The sequence below is a fragment of the Primulina huaijiensis genome, chromosome 16 (genome assembly GCF_012295235.1).
Source record: "Primulina huaijiensis isolate GDHJ02 chromosome 16, ASM1229523v2, whole genome shotgun sequence".
Taxonomy (NCBI): Eukaryota; Viridiplantae; Streptophyta; class Magnoliopsida; order Lamiales; family Gesneriaceae; genus Primulina; species Primulina huaijiensis.
Window position 1 is genome coordinate 18,151,688 of NC_133321.1, and position 18,917 is coordinate 18,170,604.

The window sequence follows — 18,917 nt, forward strand, 5'->3', positions numbered from 1 at the left end:
TAACAAACACATTGAGGAGGGCCATCAGTTTCCATTCAACTTTGCAAGCTCATGACGGCCACTGGCCTGGAGACTATGGAGGTCCAATGTTTCTAATGCCTGGCTTGGTGAGAATAGGTTTTCCCTTCAATTGAAACGTTCTTTCGCCTTGTTTTCTCTTATTTCATGATTCAAAATCTTAATCTTGACTTAATTGTATCAGTGTGAAATCACACAATGAAAGAAATAATAACTTTACAAATATAAAATTTTTCATTAATTATGTATGTGCACCACCCACCTCATGCCATTTGCAATTTTGCATGTAAACAGTAAAAAGGTTTCTCCTTCACGCTTTCTTTTAGAAAGTAAAGCTTCCAAATTCCGATGAAAACTGTGTAGTTTAGGATGTTCCATTTTCATTTCATAGACTGGAGGTAAGTTTTGTTTTATGTTACAGTTCACATCATGAACGTTTAGATATCCACCTGCCAATCAGTTTATTTATCACCTTCACATGACGTCGCATCTTTCTATTTCTTATGATCATTGTTCTTGACTGTGGTATTGTGTAGGTGATTGCATTATCCATCACTGGAGCATTAAATGCTATACTGTCAAAAGAGCACAGGCGTGAGATTTGTCGCTACCTTTATAATCACCAGGTAGGGGATTTTACCCTGCGATTTCACTTCTGATATGAGTCAAAGCTATCTACTCCTTTAGTTCTCCAATTCATTTCACGGAAATCAGCAGTGACTTCTAATTCATAACATAATAGAACAGAGATGGTGGATGGGGATTGCACATCGAGGGGCAAAGCACCATGTTTGGCTCTGTTTTGACCTACGTCACTTTGAGATTGCTTGGTGAAGGAGCAAATGACGGAGATGGAGCAATGGAGAAAGGGCGAATTTGGATCTTGGGTCATGGTGGCGCAACTGCGATAACATCATGGGGGAAAATGTGGCTCTCAGTTTAGAACTCATCCTTTTCCGAGCTTGTTTTACGATGAATCCATTTTTCACTGTATTACGTCAGCTAATGATTCATTTTCCTTGTATATGTTGCAATGGTGTTAGGTTCTTGGAGCTTTTGAATGGTCTGGAAACAATCCTCTGCCACCTGAGATATGGATTCTCCCTTATATTCTTCCATTCCATCCAGGTAAGTGTTGTCTTCTATGTAACATTTCCTTGTCATTTTGCTTGCGAGTGATGGCAATGCCCAACAACATATGATCTGTTTTCCGTTTGGAGTAAGAACTCATATTATTCTGTTGTGAAGGGAATGCTTATTCTGTGTAATTTTGACTACCAATTTGTTTACCATTCTTTGACTTTTAAAGTTGTTCCTTCTGATATTTGCTCTTGCAGAAAGTGGTGATAAGTTGGTGTTTATTATCATATGACTTGAGAAAATTTTCGAGCGAGATAGAAATTCTCGTAAAAGACGCGATGAAACCTTTTGTGATTGATGTCATATATCTAATTTTGAGCTTGAAAATTACCAGGAATTTTTTAGTATAAGGATATTATCTCTTCCACTTCTGGTGCAGGGAGGATGTGGTGTCACTGTCGGATGGTTTATCTTCCAATGTCCTACTTGTATGGGAGAAGGTTTGTAGGCCCAATTACACCAACTGTTCTGTCTTTGAGAAAGGAGATCTTTACTGTTCCATATCATGAAATCGATTGGAATAAAGCACGGAGTGAATGCGCAAAGGTTGGTAAATCCCTTGCATTAATTTCTAGTGAAAGCAAATATCACAGTTACCTTAGTCGGTAAAAGAAATTTTAGGCAAAATTTGTATATAGATATTTGCTAGGGGCCATAGGAGGTCTTTACAAAGTTCGATTTGGCAAATATACAAAATATTTATCATTCACTTAATTTTCCTTGAGTTTCTACCAATTACTCTCTTATCACATGACATTTTACAGGAGGATCTATACTATCCCCATCCTCTTATTCAGGATTTACTTTGGGCATCACTCGATAAGGCTGTGGAGCCTTTTCTGATGCATTGGCCCGGGAAGAAGTTGAGAGAGAAGGCACTTCGCACTGTTATGGAGCACGTACATTACGAAGACGAAAACACTCGTTACATTTGCATAGGACCTGTAAACAAGGTGTGCTTGAAACATTTCACATAAACAATGATATTATGTTTTGAATGTTTAAAATTAAATCCGAGACAGAGTTAAATTTTTATATAGCAGTTTACGAGGGAAACAGTATATTGGATGATTATAGATATCTCTGTTATCATTTCCTATAATGTGAGTACATGCTGTGGGTTGAACACATGAATCTACTAAATACACAAACTAGTTATCTCAGTTAACTTACTAATACTTTTTGAATTGTCTCATTCAATGTTTTTTAGCTTGACTACTTTATCTTAATTATTAGCAATTTTTTATGTCATTTTTCCCCTGCTGATTGTACCTTTAAAAATGTGCGCAAAATTTAACATTTGCCAACACATCCAACTCCCTTTCTATAACTATTGTACGAAAAATGAAAATTTTCAGGTTTTAAATATGCTTTGTTGTTGGGTGGAGGATCCAAAGTCAGAAGCTTTCAAGTTACATCTTCCAAGAATCTATGATTATCTGTGGCTTGCAGAAGATGGCATGAAGATGCAGGTCAGAATTTATTTTTCCTGAAAATTAACGGGATAATGGTTTTGTCTTCTGCATGTGTGTGTTTGCACTTGTGTTTTCGATAATATTTTCTGTTCATGAACATCTCGCCTTTTAAATCAGAAGTACTTGTTGACCATGGATTCAATGGGAACAAACACAGCTTGTTGAAAGAATTTGTTAAGTGTGCAATTCATTCTCATCCATGATAACTGCAATGTGTTTGACAGATGACATGTTTTGTTTGACTTGTGAACTGAGTTTTTATGTTGTGCCTCGTTGCAATAGTATTACATGCCTATGATGTCCTTTTCACAACTTCTCTCCTATTGCACATAAAGTTCCACATTCTTGCCGAGCCATTTCCTTTCAGTTCATGCCACTGGAACCTGGACTTAGTACCATTTTTCCACTATTTGCCCTCTTGCCAAGTAACAAGTGAAGTAGTTATAGCATATAACACTATCAGCATGCCAATTAGATTATTCAGCCATTTAAGCTTCAAATTTTTTTGTCTATTTTTTTAAATCAAAAGTGCTACTGATCATAGATGATTTATTCATTAACTTATGGAAATTATAGTATAATAATTAGAAATTATATTGCAGGGTTACAATGGGAGTCAAGTATAATAATTAGAAATTATATTGCAGGGTTACAATGGGAGTCAATTATGGGACACAGTCTTTGCTGTTCAAGCTTTAATTTCCTCACAACTAGTTGAGGAATTTGGGCCAACTATTAGAAAAGCTCACACGTATATTAAAAACTCGCAGGTTTTTTCCTAGTGCTTTATTTAACATCATTTAGGCTTCGTCAATGTTCTTATATTTGATTTTCCTGATGTTTCATTGCCATCATCTTGTAAAATAATATTAATTTAAAGGTGTTGGATGATTGCCCTGGCAATCTGGATTTTTGGCATCGACACATTTCAAAAGGGGCTTGGCCATTTTCGACTGCAGATCATGGTTGGCCTATTTCAGATTGCACAGCTGAGGGACTGAAAGTAATTGGTTGTTTAAACTATAGGTTTCCTTTAAAATGTCTAATAGTTTAGACTGTGCAGTAATACTTTTCCTTTCCAGGCAATCTTGTTGTTATCAAAAATTCCGGCTGAGATTGTTGGAGAACCTCTTGATGCAAAGAGATTATACGATGCTGTAAATGTCATCCTTTCACTTCAGGTACTATCACATGTACCATGTGTAATGTTGGAAAGATATCTAACAAGAGTACGGAAGAAAAGCGTCATGCTGATTCATTTTATTATAGAATTGCAATTGCTTAGAAAATTTTAATTTCTGAAATGGTGATTATTTTTAGTATTTCTAGCATCTAGTAAAACTTTTGCTGGAAAAAGTAACTTAGAAGCTAAAGCCACTTAAAATTTGAGTAAGACAAAAAAAAAAAAAAAGAAAAGAGAAAGAGAAGTAAAGAAAAGAATTATCAAGAATTACCAATCAATCATGTGTATTCTTACTTCCATCTGATTATCTTGAAAAATCGTATTCTTACGTGAATTAACGAGTTTGAAGTTATGCCAAAAGTCATGGATTGTTTGTTGAGAAGTTATAATCTGCTACTATGATATCTATGTGGATAAATCTTTTTGATGCTACTGTATAAAATACCAGTATAAATCTAGAACACGAGTCCAAATTTTAATATCACCTTGAAAAGAAAACAGCTTTAATTACTCATTTAATTTCTTTGTGAAAAAGTTTTCACTTGGGCATATTAAGCAGATGATTTTTCACATATTGGAAATATTTTTATACAAATCATCCAAGCTTGAGTACAAAACCAGGATAACAAATACGGTCGTTTTCTATTGATACTCATCAAGTGTCATTATTGTGATGTTCCTGTCACTAAGCTGTTGAGAGATTCATTCTGTAAATGATAAAAGGCCCATGATTGTGCTAAAGTATGTAAAGCCTAAATATGGAGGAAAATGATTTCCATGTGGGGCTATCAAACAGTTACCCAGAATTGTGAAAAAACAAAAATTGAAAATTCCATCCGAAATTGAATTACAACCAACAACAAGCAACAATTGATTATGATTAATTGAATTCAAGATGCATTCTTCTGGACCCTATCAAATTGTTGATTGTTTTTCATTAATCTTAATTTACCAAGCCCCTCCCCGACTGCATTGAAAGTACCGTATGGGTCAAGAGATTTTTCTGACCTGATGAAAATGCATTCTGCCCCTGCCCTATCTGCAGAACAAGGAAGGTGGCTTGGCTACTTATGAACTCACACGATCCTATAGTTGGTTGGAGGTACTATTTTCTCTGTTTCTTACCAGCATTACGTGTTCAACGAAACTGTGGAGTAATTTGACATGATGGCATGCTTTTTGAATATATTTTTTTGGTCTCACTGGTGATTATTCGTAAAACTAAAGTTAACATAACTCAGTTGAAACTATTGATGTTTATTATTGCTAAAGTTATACTAGAAAATTGTCTGTCTAAGCTCCTTCATGTTATTGTGTTCATGCTCAAATTAATTCTGTAGCCATTTCTTCTTCTGTTATGTTGCTGTACAAATGTTATATTGACTATGAAAGATATTTGACACGGTGAAGCTAATTTCTAGTGTGTAACCTGATCTCAGACCATAATTTTACCTCTCATATGCCATTTATTGACTTTGAACGTCCTTATTCACATAACTCCGGCTGCCTGCTGTATATTTACTCGCATGGTGCTTGCATCCTGTCGGGTTGCATTTACTTTTGATTTGATTCTGTCTCTTTTTTTCCCCTCTCAGATAATCAATCCGGCTGAAACTTTTGGTGATATTGTCATTGACTATCCGTAAGATATCTGCTCTTCTGTGAATATTATTAATTATTTTCTGCACAAAACAATATTTTCATCCACAACAGCCTTTATGCGATTGTGATCACTCAGAACATTTTCTGATGTCTTGCATAGCTGATCTCTCGTCTAGCTTGAACCAATTTATTTATTCATATAATTTCATCATGCTGCCAATATAGATTCGCCAAAGAATTGTAGCTGCTACTATGCTTCAGCAAAATTTAAATTAGTTTTAACTGCATTTGCTTCTGTAGGTACGTCGAATGCACTTCTGCTGCTATTCAAGCATTGGTAATGTTCAAACAGTCATATCCTGGACATCGAAAGGAAGAAGTAGAATGTTGTATCAACAAAGCTACTAAATTCATCGAAAGGATTCAAGAGAAAGATGGCTCCTGGTCAGTTTTCTTTTATTGTCGCAATCTTGTTTCCTGTTGGAGAATCCATCAGACTAGATAATTTACGCAGTTGAATATCTGCTTGAGCAGTTTTTGTGGTTCTTTGGATGCTTGTTGATTTCAAAAGTTTCTCCACAGGTATGGATCCTGGGGAGTTTGTTTTACTTATGGAACATGGTTTGGGATTAAAGGCCTGGTGGCTGCTGGCCGAAATTTTAGCAATTGCTCAGTCCTTAGGAAGGCTTGTAATTTTTTGTTATCTAAACAGCTTCCTTCCGGAGGCTGGGGAGAAAGTTATCTTTCATGTCAAAACAAGGTTTAAATATTTCATCACATTACTCTACTCTTTGTTCTTTTTATCATCTGTTGGAAGCTTAAAGGAAAACATTGATATTTTGGAAAGTATAAACAGATGTGGAAACCTGAACATGGTCACGACTGACGAGTGAAATTTGTGTTGCATGCCGTATTCAATTTCAATGATGGTTCCGAATTCATGTACAGGTATATTCAAACCTTGAAGGCGGCAAGTCTCATGTGGTGAATACAGCATGGGCTGTGCTGGCTCTAATTGTTGCTGGCCAGGTAAAACAATTGTTGTCACCTGTGAAATATACCTTTCTTTTATGTTTATCTTTGCCGTTTTGTTTTGTTGCTTTTCACTTGTACAGGTTTACTGATCAATTTCATTAAGTCAAAAGTATCTCGAGAAGAAAATAAACAACAAAATGGAAACTAAATAAATTTTAGACAATTTAACATAAATCAAGGGACTTGATAAATCCTATGTTACATTTCATTTAGCGAAATATTTGCTCACTTGCAGGCTGAGAGAGATCCGTCTCCACTTCACCGTGCGACAAAATTCCTAATAAACTCTCAGTGTGAGGATGGAGATTTCCCACAAGAGGTAATTTCTGTTTCTAGTTGTATGGCTTTCTTAATCTTAGTACACACTTTTAGTTTCTGTTATTCCAATTTATTTTTCTTTAATTCAGTTGACCTCCTCAACTTTAGAAAATTCAGTTTTCTGCTTAAATTTGATTTCTTTAGGTTATAAATCAGTCAGTCTTCAAATGATATATAAAATTTAAAGAAAATTTGTGCAATACTCAGTTTATTGCCTAACATTCTCATTTCTACTGGTTTCGCTTTCCAGGAGATAATGGGGGTGTTTAACAGGAATTGTATGATCACGTATGCTGCATACAGAAATATATTCCCGATTTGGGCTTTGGGAGAATATCGTACCAAGGTTCTGCAAACTCGATGAATTAAATGTAGATAGGTTTCTGGGAATTTTTGGCCGAATTTGATCGCCTCCCATGTTTGGATATGGTCTGTAGTCGCATTTGTTTCTTGTTTGATTCTCGTTGTTATGTGTCTCAATTCCATGCTTATAATAAGCTTTAGAATAAGATACATTCTCTTAATGGTCTCTTCTGTCAAAATATTTTTCTGCTGTGACATATACAGTATACTGATGGGATGACTTATATTTTAAATATAATTACTGAAAACACGAAAGTTGTCCCTGTTTTTCACATTCAGTCTTGGGTTTTCCGAATGATATATTGACCCTTTGGAGAATGTGGATTTACATGTAAATTTGTCGGAGATATAGAAGAATTTGGGCAATTTCCATATTCACAGTTTTCAAAGGTGTTTACCCAAGTTTAATGGGTTTATTATCTGAGTATCATGATTCATGTCAAGCACGTATTCTAATGGAAAATACAACACATTTTAATTAAAACAAAATCTCATGTAAGATGGTCTCACAAATCAATTTCGTAAGATAAATATTTTATTTGTGTCATCCATGAAAAATTATTATTGTTATTGACATATTGTTTTTTTTTTAAAAAAACTTACTCTTGAATGAAATAGTTAAAAAGGCTTCTTTTAAGGGTGAAACCGTTATGTATAGTATGAGGTGTTGTTTTTTCTTTTTTCTTTATATTATTATTATTTATTTTAATTCTATTTTTCCGGATAAGTATGAGGTAATTTTTTTTATTTAATGTATTGATGATTACTTCAAAATATCAGTAACTAAAATATTTCTTAGCAATAAAGTTACATAACCCAATAAAAATAATGCCTCACATCTAACAATACGAGTCCCCCACGGGTGAGCAACGACATTAGTTGAGAGTGCAGAATATTGAAATGGAGGTATGTGAATGTTGTCGACTTAAGCCACAAATATCCAAGATCAATGGCGGAGCCACATTCATTGAGCCCGAGTGGTTCAATTTCTTTAAAAAAATATTATATGTAAATTTTGGATTAATTTGATATTAGCGAATGTATATTAATTTAAAATAATAAAGAATTTTAAGTTTAAAATTCTATTTCGGATAGAGCTATATGCCTAACTATATCAATGTTGAAGATGACGGAGGTTTTTGGTGTGCATGGGGAATGTTAGAAATTGTTGTGTGGGGTATTCAAATATGAGAGGAAAATAAGAAGAAAACAATGAAAATGGTTTTGTAGAGGCAAGTGTTGAACACTTTCTCCTTAAGAAGAATTTGCCCTCACAATGTGCTAGAGTTTGTGGCAATCTTCTCCCAAGATACAACTACAACACTTGAATAATGAGCACTCAAATATTCAAGTTCTATCATAAGAAATGAATAAAACTCTCTCTTTTAGAAGAAGGAAGAAGAAGAAGATTCAAAATGATGTAATATGTGTTTTGATTTTGAATAATCATGTATTTAATGATTTTCATGTGAAAAGACATGAGCTTTCATTCATAAGGGTGTCCCTTGGCCATTGTAACTGATCACAATCATCAAACAATGCCAAGGAAATGAAAAAATGCCAGAAAAATCGAAGGGACACGAAAACAGCCCGAAGGGGCGCGAGGAGGCGCCCGCGCGCGCACGCTGCCGAGTGCTGCGCGTGCTTGCCGAGCGCTCTCGGCAGGCGCTGCCACCTGCGCGCGGATCTGCGCGCAGGTGCGCGCCTGCTTCGGGCAGGCACGCGCACCTGCGCGCCGATCCGCGCCGGCTACTGCCAAGCGCGCGCACATGCGTGCCGATTCGCGCGCAGGTGCGCGCCTGCTACTGTTCACGTACAAATTTTTTTTTTCTCCATCGTTTCCGTCCCTTACATGTTCCGACTACTCGTTTGAAGTTCTTGCAACATTCGATGAACTTGTTTCGAGTTTAATTCAGAACGACCGAACTTAATATTCGTTCATTAAGCTTCGTTTTCCGTTTCGAATTCTTTCAATCAAACACATTGATTTATTTGCTTAATTTTCATTCATTAAGCGTCAAAATTTTCCAACAGAAATGTCATTCATCACATTGTTGACATCTATTTTTACTATCCAACTTTCATATTGGTACCTTAAAACAGCTAGACGTACACCCTTCCAAGTTCCAACACATACAGCATGTACCTCATCCATATATATGTGAAGTAAACTGTCCCGGTAGTAGACGTCCCAGCGGCATCTCTTCTCCCTAAACCTACTCAGGAACAAGGTAAATCACCCCGTACAGCAACATCATCATTGATTTTAATTTTATTCATTGGGGGAGAACACCGGCGTGGGCTAGCTAAATGTGTACCTGTGGATGAAGAAGAAGTGATGTTGCTAACCAGAAAGCCCCCCTATAAACTGTTGACAGAATCCAAAATTTCCTGCGTCCAAGTCTTTCGTCCGACGAACACCCATTTGTTACAAGCATTCCATATATCCCATGCAACCCTGGCTAGCAAAATTTCCTGTGTCCCGCACTGTCCCTTGATCTACGATACTAATGGACAAAACACACTCCCATATTGCAGAATTATGTTAGGTTAACTTAAACTTTTGAGGGATTTCCAAGTCAGTGGAACATGTGTATTTATAATGGTCAGATATTCTATTTAATTCCTATACCACCATCTTCTTAGACAAGCTGCGTAAGACTTGTCTATTATGTTTTCACATGTTTAACGTGATTTGCATGCTGCTGCATTCAGTCGAGAGTTTTATCCGATACACATCCCCGTGGCTATATTTCTTGTGTCATAAAATTTACTTAACTATATATCTTGTGTCATAAAATTATGTAACAACTTGAAATGAAATCGAATGAACAGCTATAGAAATAATATTATTTTAAAATGATTTAGTTAATGAAATTAGTTATCGGTGTTCTAATGCAGAGTACTAATTAATTTGTGAATGCTTAATTAAATCTCTCTTTCCGGGAGAACTTTACTGACTTGTATGTCGATTGAATACATTTTTATTATTAAGATAAAGTTTATATTGCCAATAACCAATACTCCTATTATTATGAATATCTTATTATTTTTAGTACATTTGTCATAATTAAAATTATTAATAATATGACTATTGTTATCAATATGGGAAAAATTATAATGCTATATATACCTTATAATTGTTTTACTTATCATTACTTTTTTTGTTATTCTTTCAATAACTAATTACAATATAACTGTAAACTATACCTATTTTTATTATATATTTTTTTTTAAAGAGAAGTCTCGCCATTCTAAAAGGCGTGACTTCAATTTTTTTTTTTAAAAAATAATAATTAAAAAGTAAGTCACGCCTTTTGTGACTTTGTCTAAATATCACGCCTCTCATGTTTGTGTGATGCGATAAATGATAACTTTTGTATTTGTCCTATTCTAAATATTCAACTTTTTTTACGGTATCGGTCTCTTTAACGAGCATATAAAAGAGATCACTCTAATATTTTTATATTCAATATAATATTAGTTTGTAGCTTATAGAAAAAAATAGAGAAGAAAATACTTTTTTTTAAAAAAAAAAAAGTTAAAATGAAAGTTACGATTTTTAAAAATTGAAATCGTATTACGAAAGCGTTGTTGGTTGCGGAGGTTGTACTAATATAAAAATAAAAGATGAAAAACACAAACCACAGTCTCTGCATTCATTGATGGAGTTATTGTTCGTCTTTGTCCTCTGCCTCTTCGTATCCTCAGTTCTCCTCTTCCTCCACCTCCTTTTCTTCAAAAACAAGCACTCCTCCTTCGTCAGCGGCGGCGAAGAACCACTACCTCCGGGTGGAAGCGGGTGGCCATTCGTCGGCGAAAGCCTTGAATTCCTTTCCACCGGTTGGAAAGGTCACCCTGAAAAGTTCATCTACGATCGTTTGAAAAAGTTCTCATCCCCAGTTTTCAGAACTCATCTCTTAGGTGAACAGGTGGCTGTTTTCTGCGGCGCAAATGGCAACAAGTTCCTGTTCTCAAACGAGAACAAGCTAGTCCAATCATGGTGGCCCAGTTCAGTAGACAAGATCTTCCCAACTTCAGCACAAACGTCCTTCAAAAAAGAGTCCATTAGAATGAGAAAAATCCTAACAAACGTCCTCAAAGCAGAAGCCCTTCAACTATACATCGGCATAATGGATCGCATGGCTAGGAGACACTTCGCAGAAAAATGGGAGAACAAACAAGAAGTCACCGTCTTCCCTCTGACAAAGAGCTATACCTTCTTGCTAGCGTGCAAAATCTTTATCAGCGTCGAAGATCCAATCCATGTAAACAGATTCGCGGAGCCCTTCAATGTTTTAGTGTCAGGTTTGATATCTATGCCCATAGAACTGCCTGGAACACAATTTTTCAGGGCCATGAAAGCCTCGAGGTTCCTCAGGAAGGAGCTTGTTTCCATCATCAAGCAAAGAAAAATCGATCTGTCAGAAGGGAAAGCGTCACCTACGCAAGATATTCTGTCCCATATGCTTCTGACAAGCGATGAGAATGGAGGATTCATGCATGAAATGGATGTCGCGAATAAGATCCTAGGGTTGCTAATCGGAGGGCATGACACTGCTAGCTCTGCGTGTACGTTCGTGGTGAAGTATCTGTCTGAGTTGCCACGGATCTACCAAGGAGTTTACAAGGGTATGAAATTTTCCGACCTATCAAAAATAACTTATCATAATTTTACCTCTTTTAAAAAGTTCTATTACTTTTTTTTTCGATATTCATATAAATTATAAGTTTATTACTTGTCAAAATTGAACGTATTTTACGGTTGGAAAGTGCATGCACATGGAATGTCTTCTTTAAAAATGGGGTAGGTCTATTCTGAGACGGTCTCACGTCAACCCTACCGATATTCACAATAAAAAGTAATATTTTTAGCATAAAAAATAATATTTTTTCATAGATGTCCCAAACAAAATATCTGTCTCACAAAATACGATCCGTAAGACCGTCTCACACAAGTTTTTGCATTAAAAATGTATATATTTGCTAAAACATGCCGATGGTCATTCTTGCGGCAAATTTGTTAATGACCAACGACCCAATTTGTGTATATAACTAAAACAACTGATTAAATAATGTTTTCTCTATTTTTCATATGTCACTTAATAAATGGTATCATTTACTAAATAACTATTTCTTTCTTTTTTTAAAAAAAATTAATAATTATTTTGATTATTATTGTTGTTGTTAGAGCAAATTGAGATTGCAAATTCCAAAGGTCCTGGTGAGATGTTGAACTGGGATGACATTCAAAAGATGAAATATTCATGGAATGTTGCTTGTGAAGTGCTAAGGCTCTCCCCACCACTCCAAGGTGCTTTCAGAGAAGCCATGTCTGATTTCATGTACAATGGATTCTCAATCCCCAAGGGTTGGAAGGTAATTTACAATTAATAAAATTTGAAAATTAATGAAACAAACCGACCGATCTCATTCACGATTAATGATTTAATGCAGCTGTATTGGTGTTCAAGCTCGACCCACTTAAACCCGGATGTGTTCCCGGATCCCCGGAAGTTCGACCCGTCGCGATTCGAGGGAGATGGGCCAGCTCCATATACATTTGTTCCGTTTGGTGGAGGACCAAGAATGTGCCCCGGTAAAGAGTATGCAAGATTAGAAATCCTGGTTTTCATGCACCATCTTGTCACGAGATTCCGGTGGGATAAAATTGTCCCGGATGAAGAGATTGTTGTCAATCCAATACCTATCCCTACCAAGGGATTGCCTATCCGCCTTTATCCCCGCTAAGCCTGTAACGTTTAACTCTGTTGTTTTCCTTGTAGTATTTTAATTTTAAAGTAAATAAATGAAAGAATCATAAAATGTAAATCTTATGTATGGTAATTAATTAGATGTTAAATATACTTTGCAAGAAGGTGTTTGCGATTCCTCGTTATTACTCCTTTGAGTCGTAAAAGGTAAGGATGACAGGATTTGAACTCGTGACATTTTATACACGTTTGCAATTCCTCGTTTCTACTCTTTTTGAGTCGTAAAAAGTAAGAAGGACAGGATTTGAACTCGTGATATTTTATACACAAAACAAACGTGGTACCAATCGATCAAAAATATATATTCAAGTCTTTTCAATGATTACAAATATTCAATTTATATCTACTTCTAAAGGAGATTAGATTATGCAACATAGATCTTTCATACCATCCATAAAATTGATAAATTTTTATTATTATTGTTATGATATTTGGGGTGGAGGGTTTTAGGAGTATCGAAGTCGAGATCTTTCTCCAAATTGTCAAGATTGCTATATAAAGGAGATTTTATGTTTCATCGGATATGCTTCATTAGATGTGTTATTTGGTAGATTTTCACCGTTCATCGGAATCTGTGGAATGGTGGATGTTTCAGAGCTTCACCCAGTGTCGCATAGAATATAACGTTAGTATAAAATATGAAGAGTACAAATGCTGGATATATAGATCAGGGGTGTAAACGAACTGAATCAAGCCAAATATCAGTAAAAATTTAAGGTTTTAATTCGACTCGAATTAAGTATATTCGCGTTTGAGCTCGATTCGAAGCTCGAAATTTTTTTAATTTTTTTTTATCGGGTTATGCTCGAAAGAAAGTTCGCTTTTGAGTTCGTCTCGACCATTCGCGAACTATTCTTCGGATATCAATGTTCAAAAATAGAAGTTCGAAAGGTTTAATCGTCTGAAAGCCTATAAATATACATTTAATATAATTATATTATATTAATAAAATATTAACACTCGCGAGCGGCTCGCGAATTGTCGAACAAAATATTTTTGTTCGAGTTTGGCTCGAAAAATGTTAGAATTCGACTCGAGTTCGATAAATTCAAATATGAATCAAATATTTTTTGAGTCCGAATTGAGCTGTGTCAATTTTTCGAGCTAATTGAGCTTCTAACTAAACATTGGGCCGTTCGACTGAAACGAGTTTGGCTCGTAAGAGGTGCTGTATCGTTGTTATAAACGAATCGAGTCCAGTTCTGAATTTTTTGAGTCTCGAAAGAGGTGTTGTATCGTTGTTATAAACGAATCGAGTCCAGTTCTGAATTTTTTGAGTCTCGAAAGAGGTGCTGTATCGTTGTTATAAACGAATCGAGTCCATTTCTGAATTTTTTGAGAGTTATAAACGAATCGAGTCCATTTCTGAATTTTTTGAGTCGACTGAAACGAGTTTGGCTCGAAAGATGTGCTGTATCGTTGTTATAAACGAATCGAGTCCATTTCTGAATTTTTTGAATCTCTCAAAAAATTCAGAAATGGACTCGATTCGTTTATAACAACGATACAGCACATCTTTCGAGCCAAACTCGTTTCAGTCGAAAGGCCCAATGTTTAGTTAGAAGCTCAATTAGCTCGAAAAATTGAAACAGCTCAATTCGGGCCTCTCTCATAGACCCTCGAATAAATTAATACTAGGCACTCGTTTCAGTCGAACGGCCCGATGTTTAGTTAGAAGCCAAATTGATTGGGCCTGTTAAATGAATATGATATCGAAGAAAAAAAAGCCCAAGTGTATGGTTTAGCAGTGTCACTGACTCACTGGTCACGAAGGGTTTAGCTTGGGGTGAAGATTGGGAGAATCTCAACGACTATGAAGCCGGTGGTGGGGATAGTCGTCTCAAACAAAATGCAGAAATCGGTGGTGGTGGCAGTGGATCGGCTCTTCCACCATAAGCTGTACAACCGATACGTGAAGCGCACTTCCAAATTTATGGCACACGACGAGCAAGAACAATGCAACATCGGCGATCGTGTTAGTTTCTCCCACTCTCACGCAGTCACAATTGGTTTTCATCTATCAATTTGAGTTGTTGATTGAGATGAATGATTGTGTGGATGTGATAATAGTTATTTCGGTTTGTTAATATAATTGCAGGTGAGGTTGGATCCTTCGAGGCCGCTTAGCAAGCGGAAGCATTGGGTGGTGGCTGAGATTCTTAAGAAAGCTAAGATATATGTGCCGCCGTCCCTTAGAAAGGTCGAGAGTGGACCTGATGGTCCGAGCAGCAGTGCCTCATGAGGTAATTATAAATTTCTATTGTCCAAAGTTTGCTGCACTTGCTATGTTAATGTCCTTACTTTTTAGATGAGTTTGTGTGAAGAAAGATAATTATTGATGCTACTGTTGGCTTTCAATGGATTGTGACGAAAATGAAATTGATTGCACGGTTAAGCTTTGATTGTTCAAGTTGGCGAACAAGATGATAGAGCTTTAAATAGAATTTTCGAGGCTGGCTAACATCGAAATGCTAAAATTTGCTCAAGATTGTGGCGCTCATGTAAGAACTTGAGAAATAATAGGTAGTTTGATTTGTCATGGGATAAGAAATTGAACAGTTCTGCGTCCATTTCTTCTATCAAAAACAGGCGGCTTTGCCTTTGAAACTTCGGTTATTATGCTATTGGCGAGTTACTATCATGGGAAACATCCTTTAAAATATTGAATATGTGCTACAACCTTGCCACCGATGAGATCATTGGCCTCCTTTCTGTCCATTGGTATACCTCAGTCAAGCTTTGTAATTCCTGTTCGAAATTCCGAATCTTTTGATAGTATATAGGTGCAGATTATGGTTAATTATTACTTTATTGGGTTGTGCCAGGTCAATAATTTATTTAATAAATGAGAAATTATTAACCAGTTATATATATTTTTTATTATTTATTAACCTGAGAATTATTGTGACTTTGAATGACCTTGTCAATCGTTATGATTTTCAAGTGATGGCTGCATTTTATTATTTTTCTTGTGAAGTGTGAACAGTCAATTAAGTTACCTCCAAGAGATGGCTTAAGACTTTCAATTCTTAGTCTGTTCAATTTCTAATATACTGTTGATGAATATATGTTTCTATGCCAAAATGTTGGAAGGCCATTCTCATGAACTAGTAAGTGCACAATCGCTAATGAGAATCGCTTGAACATTTGTGCAGTTTTATAGCATGAACACAAACCAAATTATATGATTCCAAGACACGCACACAATCTTACTTCTGTGTGCTTGTTAAAAATGGCGCTTTGTGTCTTGCTAACTTTTTCTTGTTTGTAATTTTCTCTTGAAATCGAATGGCCGTAGGTGAAATTGACACAATCTAATTGCAGTTCTTTTGTGTTTGCTAGGTGAAATGGACTGCAAGCTGCTCAGCCAAGAGAGGCGTACCACCTGTAGAACATATTTGCTATCTCCATGAGGATAAAGATGACATTTTTCTGTTGGCTATCCAATTACTAATGATACTAGTTTCATTTGGTATAGGACCTTTGGTAGGTAGTGTCTTTTCTTGGCAGCTTCTGTCTATGCCTTAGATCTGGGGATTAGGGTTCCTGGAAATCGGTTTCAGAAACTAAAGGTCGTATAGCCAAGCATTTCTTTGTTTGAGTGTATCTGGTTTCAATTGGAAATTGATTGTTGTGGTGCCCGAAATATTTTCTGACTTAACCTGTCATGACATCCTGGAAATGTTATAAATTGCTGATAAAAGAACAATAATATGCTCTTGTATGATGTTTTGAAGCATAAATATATTACACCATCTGTAAATATATTTCATCTCTCTTGATTTACTTCATTGTGACATGCTAAAACATTGGTGAAGACCAATATAACTCCAAATGTTCGGGTTGATTATCCTAACAAAATTTTGCTAAAGCTACAGCTTTTCCTCAACTTCCTTTCCTTCATGTATCTTCTCACTTCTTCCATCCCAGTCCACTTACCAGTTTCCGCATACACCATACTAAACAAAGTATGATTAGCAGGATTATCAAGTTGAACACTAACTAGTTTACAAGCTAATGATTCTGCAATATCCAATTTTCCATGAAGTTTACATGCAAAAACCAATGAACTCCAAATCCTTGGGCTAGGCGCCATTGGCATTCTATCAACAACGTCACATGCATTTTCAAGCTTACCAGCTCTTCCAAGAAGATCAATATAACAAGCATAATGCTCCATCGTCAAGGACACATCTGCATCTTTTAAGGCTCGATCAAAAACCATTTGGCCTTCATCTACAAGTCCAGCATTGTTACAAGTGGATAAAATGGCAAGATATATCACTTCATCAGCCTTTATTCCACTCTCTCGCATCTCATCAAAGACTTGCAGAGCTTCATCTGCATAGCCATAAAGTCCATACGCATGAATTAGAGCACTCCAAGAAACACAATCCTTAGTCGCCATTTCATCAAACACTTTTACAGAATCTTTAAGATCACCGCACTTGGAATACATGTTAATAAGAGAGTTTTGAATGAACAAGTTGGTACCCAAACCCAGTTTCAAAGAGCAACCATGGACTACAAAGCCATCTAGTAAGGATGCTAGATTAGCACATGCAGAAATAACGGCCAATATGGTAACATTATTTGGTAGAATCCCAATCTTTTGCATTTCATTAAATAGCCTTATAGCTTCTCTAGCACTATCCTTTCTGTGAGAATAGCCTGAGATGATCGCACTCCACATGACAATATTATCTTTACCCGATTTTTCAAATATGAGCTTCCCAAGCTTCAATCCCTCCCCAGATTCACAGTACATATGCAATAGAGTTGATGATAAGTGTGGATCAGAATCAAAATCATGGCGTATAGCGTAACCATGAATCTCCTTGCCGAGCAATATTGAGTCTAAATCTGCACATGCCGGTAAAATGGTAATCAATGTCACTCTGTTGGGCTTCATATGTTGAACTTGCATAGCACGGAAATACATGAATCCGGTGAAATAGTCACAAGCATCGATGCATCCCGAAATCATAGAAGTCCAAGAGACCACATTTTTTTCTTCCATCTTATCGAAAATAAGAAATGCCATATTCGAATCATCAAACCTCCAATAGAAATCCAGCAATGCAGTGGAAACAAAAACTGACTTCTCTATTCTCTCATCAAGTAACACAAGAGCATGCATAGCCCTTCCTAGCCTCCAATTTTCACTCTTAACACATGCAGAAACAACACTAGCAATCAGCTCAGGCTTGGGCACAAAACCATGCGCATACATTTCCAAGAACATCTTCAATGCCTCGGAAAAGAGCCCATTTTGAATATATCCATTAATCACCCCATTCCAAGAAACGGTATCTCTACTGAGCATTTCATCGAACACCCTCCGCGCATTCTCCATACCCAAAAACTTACAATACATTGACATAATGGAATTCGATACAGTAAATTCTGAATCAAACCCATTTTTTATGACGTTGCAGTGGACCTGAAGACCCAAAGATTGGTGAATTTGGGAATGAGCACAAGCTTTGGCGATGGATGGAAAAACGAAGGCTGTGTGTGAGCTTGATTCAAACGGGTGGACGTGTTGTTTGTAGAATGAAAGGGCTTGGCTGTACAGTCCTTCCGAGACCAAGCGCTTGATTGCAATGTCGGGCCTGTGAGCAGATGTTGCGGCGCCTTGAGTCGTTGAAATCAAACGTTTGACGTATTCGAAGTGGTAGTATTCCCTTTGTCTCAACATTCTTGTGCCATGTTTTCATAAATCGATATCAATATTCTTTTTATTTTCATTGCCCGCAAGCTTTTAGACCAGAAAGAAGTCCTTTTGACATAGTAGTAAGTTCGTTGTTTTTTGTCCAAGTTCTTTGAATACATAAATTTTATGATCGTGCCATGGAGTGGATGACATTATATTATGAAAAAAAAAATCCAAAATTAAAATTGTGGGGTAATTTTGGAGGGAAAAAAGGGTTACAAAGTGTGTATCAAATCAGCAAGTGATTAATAGTCATTCCTGGTTATTTATTTTAGATTCTAGCATTCTACCTA

The 18,917-nt window shown here is 36.2% G+C and overlaps 4 protein-coding genes across 7 annotated transcripts in view; 3 read left to right on the forward strand and 1 right to left on the reverse strand.

The window, feature by feature from the left end:
- LOC140961258 (cycloartenol Synthase-like) overlaps positions 1 to 7,295 on the forward strand; it is an 8,746-nt gene extending 1,451 nt beyond the window's left edge. For all 4 annotated transcript variants that reach the window (XM_073419666.1, XM_073419667.1, XM_073419668.1 and 1 more), the window contains exons 3-19: positions 1 to 107; positions 555 to 644; positions 761 to 955; positions 1,062 to 1,146; positions 1,538 to 1,704; positions 1,923 to 2,111; positions 2,517 to 2,630; positions 3,281 to 3,403; positions 3,514 to 3,636; positions 3,716 to 3,814; positions 4,862 to 4,918; positions 5,412 to 5,458; positions 5,719 to 5,862; positions 6,001 to 6,178; positions 6,367 to 6,447; positions 6,689 to 6,772; positions 7,022 to 7,295. The exon at positions 1 to 107 is cut by the window's left edge and continues 79 nt beyond it. In XM_073419666.1, coding sequence (XP_073275767.1) covers positions 1 to 107; positions 555 to 644; positions 761 to 955; positions 1,062 to 1,146; positions 1,538 to 1,704; positions 1,923 to 2,111; positions 2,517 to 2,630; positions 3,281 to 3,403; positions 3,514 to 3,636; positions 3,716 to 3,814; positions 4,862 to 4,918; positions 5,412 to 5,458; positions 5,719 to 5,862; positions 6,001 to 6,178; positions 6,367 to 6,447; positions 6,689 to 6,772; positions 7,022 to 7,135 — 1,997 coding nt within the window. In that variant the 3' untranslated portion in view covers positions 7,136 to 7,295. The remainder of the gene's footprint in view (positions 108 to 554; positions 645 to 760; positions 956 to 1,061; positions 1,147 to 1,537; positions 1,705 to 1,922; positions 2,112 to 2,516; positions 2,631 to 3,280; positions 3,404 to 3,513; positions 3,637 to 3,715; positions 3,815 to 4,861; positions 4,919 to 5,411; positions 5,459 to 5,718; positions 5,863 to 6,000; positions 6,179 to 6,366; positions 6,448 to 6,688; positions 6,773 to 7,021) is intronic.
- Positions 7,296 to 10,762: 3,467 nt separating this feature from the next.
- On the forward strand, positions 10,763 to 13,025 carry LOC140961883 (beta-amyrin 28-monooxygenase-like). Its single transcript, XM_073420647.1, has 3 exons — positions 10,763 to 11,766; positions 12,326 to 12,513; positions 12,592 to 13,025. The coding sequence occupies exons 1-3, from the start codon at positions 10,800 to 10,802 to the stop codon at positions 12,883 to 12,885; spliced, it is 1,449 nt and encodes a 482-aa protein (XP_073276748.1). The 5' UTR covers positions 10,763 to 10,799; the 3' UTR covers positions 12,886 to 13,025.
- Positions 13,026 to 14,640: 1,615 nt separating this feature from the next.
- LOC140962034 (uncharacterized) lies at positions 14,641 to 16,511 on the forward strand. Its single transcript, XM_073420876.1, has 3 exons — positions 14,641 to 14,883; positions 15,007 to 15,151; positions 16,251 to 16,511. Exons 1-2 carry the CDS (start codon positions 14,722 to 14,724, stop codon positions 15,148 to 15,150), a joined length of 306 nt encoding a protein of 101 aa, XP_073276977.1. The 5' UTR covers positions 14,641 to 14,721; the 3' UTR covers position 15,151; positions 16,251 to 16,511.
- On the reverse strand, positions 16,407 to 18,723 carry LOC140962033 (pentatricopeptide repeat-containing protein At4g31070, mitochondrial). The gene has a single exon (XM_073420875.1). It carries the CDS (start codon positions 18,607 to 18,609, stop codon positions 16,756 to 16,758), a length of 1,854 nt encoding a protein of 617 aa, XP_073276976.1. The 5' UTR covers positions 18,610 to 18,723; the 3' UTR covers positions 16,407 to 16,755.
- Positions 18,724 to 18,917: the final 194 nt, after the last annotated feature.

Excerpts from the sequence above, each read along its gene's own strand:
- LOC140961883 (XM_073420647.1), top strand. The coding sequence starts at position 10,800 with ATGGAGTTATTGTTCGTCTTTGTCCTCTGCCTCTTCGTATCCTCAGTT. Across the intron at positions 11,767-12,325 it reads CTACCAAGGAGTTTACAAGG|AGCAAATTGAGATTGCAAAT; the intron begins GTATGAAATTTT and ends TGTTGTTGTTAG. Across the intron at positions 12,514-12,591 it reads CAATCCCCAAGGGTTGGAAG|CTGTATTGGTGTTCAAGCTC; the intron begins GTAATTTACAAT and ends GATTTAATGCAG.
- LOC140962033 (XM_073420875.1), bottom strand. The coding sequence starts at position 18,609 with ATGTTGAGACAAAGGGAATACTACCACTTCGAATACGTCAAACGTTTG.
- LOC140962034 (XM_073420876.1), top strand. The coding sequence starts at position 14,722 with ATGAAGCCGGTGGTGGGGATAGTCGTCTCAAACAAAATGCAGAAATCG. Across the intron at positions 14,884-15,006 it reads AATGCAACATCGGCGATCGT|GTGAGGTTGGATCCTTCGAG; the intron begins GTTAGTTTCTCC and ends ATATAATTGCAG.